The sequence below is a fragment of the Pelodiscus sinensis genome, chromosome 17 (assembly GCF_052426305.1).
Source record: "Pelodiscus sinensis isolate ZL-2025 chromosome 17, ASM5242630v1, whole genome shotgun sequence".
NCBI lineage: Eukaryota > Metazoa > Chordata > Testudines > Trionychidae > Pelodiscus > Pelodiscus sinensis.
In genome coordinates, this window is record NC_143068.1 from 6035668 (window position 1) to 6046671 (window position 11004).

The 11004-nt window shown below is 47.8% G+C and overlaps 1 protein-coding gene across 1 annotated transcript; it reads right to left on the reverse strand.

Annotated features, from left to right (window-relative positions):
* Positions 1-449: 449 nt before the first annotated feature.
* On the reverse strand, positions 450-6269 carry LOC149523444 (uncharacterized). The gene is made up of 2 exons (XM_089769810.1): positions 6264-6269; positions 450-1244 (listed from the first exon to the last, which is right to left on the reverse strand). The coding sequence occupies exons 1-2, from the start codon at positions 6267-6269 to the stop codon at positions 450-452; spliced, it is 801 nt and encodes a 266-aa protein (XP_089625936.1).
* Between the last annotated feature and the right edge of the window lie 4735 nt (positions 6270-11004).

Consider the following 11004-nt stretch of genomic DNA (forward strand, 5'->3'; position numbering starts at 1 on the left):
TAAAAACTAAACACATAGTGGCAAATTCTACCCTAAAGCTCTAAAGATCTCATTGCTGCACGTTAATTAAACCCGGGTTTCTAAATCTTGGCAATCTGAAAGAGGTTTCCAATGCTTGGGCTGATCATTCTCATGTTAGCCAGCTGGAATGACTCTGCAAGTTAATTTATTTTAGACACTTATGCTGTGCTCATTACCGTGGATGGCGCGAGTCTTACCAACATAGAGTGTCCGTTGGTTGCACTGCTTCACTGATCCCTCCTGGGCTTAAGGAAGATAAAACAATAACGTCCCCAAATCACAAACTTGTGGGATCTGTACAGGCACAACTTACGAACTGGTCCCATGGGAGCTGTGGGGAGGGGCCCAGGGCTGGCAGGTTTCCCAGGATTCCCTTTACCCTTCTGAAGGAAGGACCCAAAGCCCAGCTAGCCGGGGGAGCCAGGCTGTTACACCTGCCCTGGAGACACAACCAGGCTTCTGCTCTTCCGGTATCGCATGAGCCTGTTGATCTGGATTTTGATGTTACTATAGTCTCTGCGTGACAGCTTTGGCTTCCACCGCTTTGCCGCTTTGAACGCTGCATTCACCAGGTTGGGCGAGAGGGCGGCTTTCTGGTGCGTGCCGGACACATTGGCCTTCCCCCGCCACCGCTGGAAATAGTCCTGCGGCACCGTGCGTCTGAACACCGCCAGGGCGTACTTGGCAATGTCGCCCTTGGCCTCCTCAAAGAGTCTCCTGTCCTCCTGGGGGGAGATGCGCAGGAGGGAGCTGTCGGGGATGCTGGCTGCGGAAGGAGAGGGAGGGGGCAGGGAGTTCCCTGTAGGGGCAGACGGATCCTCCCCTGACTCCACAGCCTCTGGGGGTCCAGCTAGCAGGTCGGTTCCAGTTCTCCCACAGTCCATGGGGCCTGCTTCACTCAGGTCTGCCAGAGGGGTCTGGACCTTCTCCACACAGGGAACCAGGACAGTGCCTGAGGAGTGCTCAGCCACATCTGGGCACGGGGCTTGCTCGAGAGCAGCCAGTCTGGTCTCCATCACAGAAACCGTCTTTGTCAAGTGCTCCACATGCTGACGTAGACTCTGATTGTCTCTCCTTACGTGCCACAGCTCCTGGGTCAGTAACCAGATGGCCATGTTTCCGGATGGCAGGCCCGGTCTGAAGAGGATGCCTGCAGGTGACGTCTTTCCTGGTGGGTGTGAGTCTTTCATATTGGCTACGCTCTCTTCCACGATCCTTTGCAACTGAAACACATGCAACGCGCATCGGATCAGTGTGCCACTTGCATGAAGCCCCGTGGGCCACCCCGCCCGGCGCTCGTCATGTGCGTGTTCCCAACAGGGCTGAGCCAGGCCCCTCGCCTGCAGGCACTTACACCCACACTTCCGGGTGGTCCTGTTGCAAACGCCTGCAGGACTAAGGGGCAGGCTCCTGTTGCCTTGCTGACCTGGCGCCTCGCTCTTTGTGCAGCGTCGTTAGCTAGTGAGGTCAGCACCAGCACTGCCGGGTACACAAGTGCAACTACATGTGGCCTGCACTCCCCAGAGCTCCAGGGTCTTACCCAAAGCTCAGCTACAGGGGCAGCAGGACAATGCTCCGTCTGACCGGCAGCTAACGGCACCCACCACTGGCCTGGTTTCACCACAGGGGTGTGTAGCGCAGCAGAGAAAGCTGGTAAGCAGGGCACGATCATCTACAAGGGCTGGGTAAGGAGAAGAATGGCTCCTCAGCCCTGCTCCAGCCCCCAGCATGGCAATGGCAGCCCCTCTGCGTGTCACAGGGCCAGGGACAAAGGGTGCCGGGGCCCCGGGTCAGACAAGACCCTGCTCTCCTGTCCCAGAGCTCTCCAGCAGCTAGTGGGCCCCCTTTCCACTGGGGTGAGTTTGTGCTGGAACAAAATTTCTGAACAGGGACATTTTAGTTACTGTTGGATTAAAGATCAGATTGTAAAGAACCTCTGCCCAGCTCTGCTACGAACAGAGTTTAATACCCTAATTTAAACAATTAGTAAATTAATATGTTTGGCTCAGTGTCAGTATTTTTTTAGGCCATTTCAGATCAACTCCATACAGCTCATGTTCGGGTTACCGAAATTGGTTTTTCCCAGACATTGCCTCTTTTTGGGATTCTCCATCCTCTGTCTGGGTGGGTTGTTCAAAGAAGAGGCAGTGCCCGGGATTTTAGCCATGCAGAGAGAACAGTCTCTGTGCCCACTTTGTCCCTTCCCTGCTGCCCTCGCTGCCAGATCCCTCCCAATCGGATCCCAGCTCCCAGACCCTGCTGCTGTGTCCTGGGACTGTGCCAGCTGCCCTGCTGCCATAACCGTGAGCAACACTATCCCCACCTTGAGAGGCACCTTCTCCAAGCCCTGCCAATGTCCTCTTTTGGGACACCTGGATGTGGTAACCCAAGACCAACTTCACTTCTTGACTCGAACCAGAACAGAGGCAAAGTAGGAAAATATTTAGATTTAAAGAAAAAAAGGGAATAAATGAGGCAAGTAATGAAAAGAGTTCTTAACGTGCCATTATCAGCTCTGTTTTGTAGATTGTATGCATTGCTTTCTTCCTTCACGTACCCCCCTCCAAATCTGTTGTGACTTCACTTGCTGGTGTGTTTCCTGGTGCAAATTGAGTGACATGCAAGCGCAATCCAAAGGAAGCTTTTCTTTGGCTTTAAAAGTTGCATGAACAACAGAAATAAAAATGAGTTAAGTACCTTTTATCCCAAATGAGTATATTTGAAGGAAAAGCATGTGAAGAAAAATATTCTCTGTCTAGTGTACAAGAAAATATTGTTCTTCATGTGCTTTGCTTTGCTTTCTTCATGATCAGATTTCAGTGGCTGTTCCTGGTAAGTGTCTGCAGTATCAGACAGGAAGTGAAAACATGTTAAGAATGGAATGACTTACAAGACATATAAGGTGCTTCTGTGAAGGAACATAATTTGCATTGTCCTTTTGAAAGGATACATCAGATTTGAGGTACTTTGAGAATGCTAAAGGTTTTACCAACTTGGATTGGGAGAAATATCCCAGATTTTACTGTAGGGTGGAAACCCATCATCAGCAAAATCTGCCCATGGGAATCTTCCTGATAAAGTTCTGACAAATCAAAATGCGCTAACATGGAATAACTTGTAAGAATGGAACAATCTGTTTTCTGTGGCAAAGGGAACTGAACATCAGACATCTCAGAATCCTAACATAAGAACGGCCAGACTGGGTCAGAGTAAAGGTCCATCCAGCCCAGTGTCCTGTCTGCCTGCAGTGGCCAGTGCCAGATGCCCCAGAGGGAGTGAACAGAACAGGGAATCATCAGCTGATCCCTCCCCTGTCACTCACCCCCAGACAAACAGAGGCTAGGGACACCATTCCTACCCATCCTGGCTAATAGCCACTGATGGACCTAACCTCCATGAATCTATCTAGCTCTTTTTTGAACCCTGTCAAAGTTCTAGCCTTCACCGCATCCTCTGGCAAGGAGTTCCACAGGTTGACTGTGGACTGAGTGAAGAAAAACTTCTTTTTGTTTGTTTTAAACCCGCTGCCTATTAATTCCATTTGGTGACCCCTAGTTCTTTTTTTGTGGGAATAAGTAAATAACTTTTCCTTATTCACTTTTTCCACACCAGTCATGATTGTATAGACCTCTATCATATCCCCTTTAGTCTCCTCTTTTCTAAACTGAAAAGTCCCAGTCTTTTAATCTCTCTTCATATAGCCTTTGCTGTAACTGCCTCTCGGCAGGATCGTTTGCTCTCCGTAAGTTCAGTTTGGGGGACAGAAGAAGGGAACCCACCTCCTTAGGACCTGGATGTCTGAGGTGAAGCTCTAAGGCCTCTCACATCCATTTCCAACCAATCTGTATTATGTTTTTTAATGTTGCAGGGGTTGAGGTTGCAAACTCTGCACAGCAAGCATGTGCGCTGTGCTTTCCCAGCTCTACAGAAATCTAAACCCCTCATCATTTTCATTGCCCTTTTCTGAACCTTTTCCAATGCCAATAGATCTTTTTTGAGATGAGGTGACCACGTCTGTACGCAGTATTCAAGATGCGGGCTTAGCATGGTTTTATATAGAGGCAATAAGATATTTTCTGTCTTATTCTCTATCCCTTTTTAAATGACTCCTAACATTCTGTTTGCTGTTTTAACTGCTATAGCACACTGAGTGGACGTTTTCAGAGAACTATCCACAATGACTCCAAGATCTTTCTTGAGTAGTTGTAGCCAAATTAGTCCCCATCATATTGTATATATAGTTGGGATTATTTTTTCCAATGTGCATTACTTTACGTTTATCAACATTAAATTTCATTTGCCATTTTGTTGTCCAATCATTTAGTTTGGGGAAAACTTTTTGAAGCGCTTCACAGTCTGCTTTGGTCTTAACTATCTTGAGCAGTTTGGACTTCCGTCAGACATTCAGTTACTATTAAGGGTTAATTACATTCTTTTGAAAAGATGCTGCAGTCTCCGATTCCCTCCAGCCCCATTTTGTACAAACAAACATTACTAAAGCCAAAGGCCGACGGGCCATTCTGTAGAGCTGGGAAAGGACAGTGCACATGCTTGCTGTGCAGAGTTTGCAACCTCAACCCCTGCAACATTAAAAAACGTAATACAGATTGGTTAGAAATGGATGTGAGAGGCCTTAGAGCTTCACCTCAGACATCCAGGTCCTAAGGAGATGGGTTCCCTTCTTCTGTCCCCCAAACTGAACTTACGGAGAGCAAACGATCCTGCCGAGAGCCAGTTACAGCAAAGGCTTTGGAAACAAGAAGTAACTGTACCTTGTAAGGCCAATGAGGCATCCTGAGGCAGCCTGGAGGGACAGTGACAGCAGCAAGTCTCAACAGCAGGACTCAGGTATTCCCAGACTGCAGAGGAACTGACCAAGGTAGCTGAGCTTTATAAAGGGCCAGGCATTGTTCTCTCAGAGTGCTCAGTCTGATGCAATCAGGGAGTCATTGGCTGGATTTGAATACCTGGGCTGTTTCTTGCACAACCTAACCACGGTATCCTTTGATCTCAGCTCTGAAGTTCTGACTTAGTAAAAGTGCTATTCACGCCAATAGGCTTGGCTTTCCTAGGGATTTGTACAGCACCAGCATGCAAGCCTGTGTGCTGAGCACTTTTTAATGCAAGAGGCCAGTGGGGAAGATCTAGGTTGGATATTAGGAAAAACTATTTCACTAGGAGGGTGGGGAAGCACTGGGATGGGTTCCCTAGGGAGGTGGTGGAATCTTCATCCCTAGAGTTCTTGAGTCCCTGCTTGACAAATCCCTGGTTGGGTTGATTTAGTTGGGGTTGGTCCTGCTTTGGGCAGGGGGCTGGATTTGATGACCTCCTGAGGTCTCTTCCAGCCCTGGGAGACTATGAGTCTATGAAATTTGATGTTTTTAGACTAAGCCACTTTGTGGTGTCCTTAACTTGATTGCTCAGTATTCCACCATGTTTAAAAAAAATTCTCCAGCAAGGTTGTGTCCTCTCTGGGTTGTAATCCAGAGACAAAGTGACTATTCCATTGGCCACAGGTCTTGTGAGTCACTGATACTCCTAAACCAGCCGTTCCCAATGTGTACTCAGCCTTGTAGATAAGCAGTGGAATTCTATAGCCTGAGCATCATGATGTCCTTGGGTCAGGAGGTCTGGTCAGGAAGATATTTGTTTGCTAGGCTTCCCTTGAAGTACGCGTTTCCCCCTCCCCCCTGGCCCTGGCTAGAATTTTGCATTTCAGGATCCCCGGAGGAACCTTTTCTTCAGGGAGTGAACAAGCCACTGGCAGTGAGAAAACCCGAGAGTGGAGTTTCCTAAGGGGGGGGGGGGGTTGCTATTTCAGTCTGACAGAGATTGGCAGGCCCTGACACTGGTGCCTGGCTGTGTTGATGAGTCCATGGATTGGAAGTTGGGGATGAAGGGCCTGGTACTCGCCTCACTTTATGGGAGGGTAGGGGAGCCAGCATTGGGAGGGGGAGCACAGACGTGGGTAAGGGACACAGCATCCTCTCTGCATGACCTTCCTTTGCCTGGTATCCCAGGGAATTCTCCAGCAGTACCTGCGGAGGCTCGAGGTGAAGACTGGGGAAAGCCCTTGAAACTCGGCTCTCTGCTGGGCAGCCCCAAGGTCTCAGAGGTGCTGCAGGGTTTCCAGGCTGCAGACCCTACTTCCTTGGAGAGGACTTGTCTATTGCCCAGAAGTGACCTTTCTGACCTCTCTCCTGACTCAAGAACGCCAGTCCCCATGTATCCCCTTCACTCACTGCCATCGCCAAGCATTTGCCACCCTGCCACTCCTTGAGCAAAGCCCTCCGCAGGCCTGGCCCTATCTGCCGTAAAGGCCAACCCCCTCCCCCATTTCTCCCATGATGCTAACCAGCTGTGAGAATGGCACAAGCCGTCCCTGCAACGCCCTCCCCCATCTGCACATCCGGTAGGAGACTGGATTGGCTTACAGGGGAAATCCCTGGTGAACTTAAGCACAAAAAGGAAACTTATAAAAAGTGGAAACGTACACAGATCCATGGGTCCAGACTTAATGCATCCGAGGGTACTGAGGGAGTTGGCAATGTCATTGAGGAGCCTTTGGCCATTATCTTTGAAAAGTCGTGGAGATCGGGAGAAACCCCGGATGATTGGAAAAAGGCAAATGTAGTGCCCATTTTCAAAAAAGGGAAGAAGGATGATCCAGGGAACTATAGGTGGTTAGTGTTACCTCGGTTCCTGGAAAAATCATGGAAGGGATCCTTAAGGAATCTATTTTGAGGCACTTGGATGAGAGGAAAGTGATCAGGAATAGTCAGCATGGATTCACAATGGGCAAGTCGTGCTTGACCAATCTGATTAGCTTCTATGATGAGGTAACTGGCTCTGTGGACATGGGAAAGTCAGTGGATGTGATATACCTTGACTTTAGCAAAGCTTTTGATACGGTCTCCCACAATATTCTTGCCAGCAAGTTAAGGGATTGTGGATTGGATAAATGGACAGTAAGATGGATCGAAAGATGGCTAAAAGGCCGGGCCCAGCGGGTAGTGATCAATGTCTCGATGTCAGGATGGCAGTCGGTTTCTAGCAGAGTGCCTCAAGGTTTGGTTCTAGGACCAGTTTTGTTCAATATCTTTATGAATGACTTGGATGAGGGGATGGATTGCACCCTCAGCAAGTTTGTGGATGATACTAAGCTAGGGGGAGAGGTAGATACGCTTGAGGGCAGAGAGAGGTTCCAGAGTGACTTAGACAAATTGGAGGATTGGGCCACAAGGAATCTGATGAGGTTCAACAAGGACAAGTGCAGAGTCCTGCACTTGGGACGGAAGAATCCCAAGTATTGTTACAGGCTGGGGACCAACCAGCTAAGTAGCAGTTCAGCAGAAAAGGACCTGGGGGTTTCAGTGGACGAGAAGCTGGATATGATTCAACAGTGTGCCCTTGTAGCCAAGAAGGCTAATGGCATATTAGGTTGCATTAAGAGGAGCATTGCCAGCAGATCCAGAGATGTCATCATTCCCCTTTATTTGGCTTTGGTGAGGCAACATCTGGAGTATTGTGTCCAGTTCTGGGCTCCCCACTACAAAAAGGATGTGCATGCATTGGAGAGGGTCCAGCGGAGGGCAACCAAAATGATTAGGGGGCTGGAGCATATGACTTATGAGGAGAGGCAGAGGGTGTTGGGTATGTTTAGTCTGCAGAAGCGAAGAGTGAGGGGGGTTTTGATGGGGAACAGCAATCTGTGGCCAGTGGGAGCTGTGATCACTGGGACCTGTGGAGCGGCAGGTAAATACGGGGGGGGGGGGGGGGGGAGAGGATATTCTACCACGGGCTCATCCTGGTGAAACTGCGGCCACTTTATTGCCCACCACTGCTTTACAGGCAAGAGGACTGTTTTTATGGACTTCAGACAGCTTTGGATCAACTTCTAGCAGAGGTGTCAACTGCCCAGTTCATCTCAATGGGGTGTTAACTCTCTAATCTTTTAGCAGCTGAGCTGGCTTTTCCATTGCTGTTTGCCAGGCTACTAATGAGCAGCCACAGGGGTTGCAAGTTTTATTCCTTTGAGAGGGTTTTGCTCTATGAAGGGAGAAGGGTGATCTTGACATGCCTTGGAAGTGAGGAAATAAACTGCACAACTATTTGAGAAGATATTTTATGAGACCCACCCATTCCGCACTGACAAGCTTTTCTTTAATGGAAGAGAATTAGTTCAGTGGTGCACTCGATAACATATCGATGCAAATGAGTGAGCCATTACTTTATTTAGAATTACACACTGGCGCCCGTGAGCTGGCGTGCTTAGGGCAGGTGGCACAAGGGGGGGCAGATACTCCCAAGACTGGAGTAACACTGAAGTTAAACTCCCCACTGCACTGGTTACAAGCAAAAAAGAAATCACGGGACCCCTCTATGGCATTACAAGTGTCTGGCTCCCCATAAACACCCAGGTCCAGGTCAGTGAGAAGTTACTTTAAAAGCACTCACAGCTACAAAATATACTTCTGCCCCCCCAAATGTCTGTCTGACCCACGTCGCTGGGTCTGTAGAGGTTTGGCTCTTACCTAACATACCGCAGTGCCAGGCCAGCCATACCTTAGTGTCTAAAACCGAAGGTTTATTATAAGGAAAAAAGGAAGAAGCAGCAGCAGCTGTTAAGTGGCAAAGCAGTCACAGGAAAAGTCCAAGCCCACAGATCAGGGTCTTAGCAGTGTGGTGAGTTTGTTGCTTCCAAGTCCCTCGGGTCAGTCAGTCCTTGCTCTGTTGCTTAGCTGCCTGTCTAGCAGGGATGAGATGCTTTTTGCATTTGTTCAATTTGACTGTCTACACACACTCTAAACTCCAACTAAGAGTTTTTTTCTAGTACTTTTTTTGAGTTTATTTCAAAATAGGCTATTTCAAATTACAAAATAAAGTGCTATTGCGAGACATCCCTCAACCCTCACGGAATGAGGGTTACCAGGATGCCCAAATAGCATGGCTATTATTTTGAAAAATAGTTCAAAATATTGGGTGGTTTGTGAAGACGTGGGGTAGCTATTTCAGGATATCTCTGGCATCCCAAAATAGCGTTGATGTGTAGATATACCCTTTGATTTAATGGAAAATTGGACATGGAGAACTTCAGGTGGAAGAGATTGTTCTATACAGATAAATATACCCATCTAAAATGACGCAGTTTGAAATTGACAGTTTCAAAATAGGAATTAAAGGTAATTTCAGGGACTAGGCCTGCTGTGGGTTGCCCTAGCTGTTCCATGTGGTTTTACAATCACATTGACCTGGTTTTGCAGAAACGTTTTTCCTCTCCTGCTGCTGAGTGAAAGACCCAAACAAACTTGAGAAATGGATTTCTCGTGTTTATATGGATTGGTCCAGCTAGTCAGTAACTGAGGGTGTGTCTAAGCAGTGGCACTAGAGCAAAATAAGCTACATAACTTGAGCTACACAAATTGCACAGTGTATTTCTAGCTTATTTTGAAATAGATCACTATTCTGACAAGTCTGTTATTCCTTGTGGAACAAGGTTTACGGGAACGTCAGAATAGCATGCCCGTTATTTCAATTGCATTTCCAAATAATGGGCGTGCTGTTAAGATGCAAAAAATGCTATTTGGGGATCCTGGATATATCCCAAAATAGCGCCCTGTCTAGTCGTGCCCTGACTGAGCTGGGGGAAATGGCCTATACAAGGTGCTAGCAATTCATAAAGGGAGAAAAAGGGGTCAAAACAAATACGTTTAAAATTATTTGTTTCCATTCTTTCAATCTCTGGTGTCACGTGTAACAGCAGGGAAATAACTTGCAGGCCGATATGAATTTATGAAAAGTTTCTAAAAATCTGAATACATAAAAATTCTTCATGCCTGATACCAGGAGCCATATTGGCTCTGTTGGGACTAGGAAAACAAGGCCTGGTCAACGTTATGCTAAGGAAAGTTAGCAAAGGCTAATTACGTAGGCCTCTGGGTATTCTTGACCAGAAGCAGAAATGTGGTTCAAACAGAGGCGCATCCTCAATGCTGGCTTAGGTTATAAAGTAAGATGAGTGATAAATTATATATTTGTACCTACTGTGAGTAGAATGGCTTGCTTTGGGAACTGGTCAGTAACTCCCTGTTTTTGTTCCTCTTCGCTAATCTTACCTCCCTATTTTTGCCCTTTCTTTGTACCCGACTCTTTTATCTCCTTGTTCCTGGTACCTGCCCTTTGTGATTGATAAGAAAGTTACTGATGCATTATGAAGCGCTTTTGGCCACAATGTATAGTTGGCTAAGATATGCATAGATATCAAAAGCTTCTAGAAAGGGGGGTAAGTGGCTTGGGTGAAGAGCTTATGACGCGACGGAACTGCCTTTATAAGTCTACCTGTTATTAAAATCGGGGCTGGTTCTCTTGAGAGACGGGCCGCTCTCTATTGTTGTGTGCACTCTTCAATAAAGAGCGTGTGATTGGACTTTGCTGGTGTTGCCTGTCTCTTTGCGGTCAGACAATGAACCGAGCCGTCTGGGTTAGAGTCCCTGACAGCTCCGCTTTGAGAGCTGGGGTATCGGGGGAAAGTCAGTTGCCAACTATTTTATGTCTAGGGTCTTCAGGCTGAGCAGCACAAGACACAGCAGCAAAGACTGTCCTTGCCTTGAAGATCTTTTTTAGGGCCAGATTCACAAAAGAGTCTTCGGCATCATGATGCTCCGTATCACAGGCCCTAACTTTGGACGCCTGGAAAATCACAAGAACACCGGGAGATCCCAGAGTCTGAACTGGGCGCCCAGGCTCACTATCCAATGACTGGGTATGACAGACTTGCTATCCAAAGCCAGCATGCCAGGACAGGAGCTTCCTAAGCTCACAAATGGGAGATGCTCAGAAGAAAGGTGTGTGCTAAGTCCCACCCTCCTCCAGAGCTGGGTGCTTGCAGCTGCATGTGATTGGTGGGCCAGGGGAGGATGGAATTCCACACCTTAATCACATGTGCAGCCCAACCCGGTAAGCTCGTGCATAGGCCACCTAACT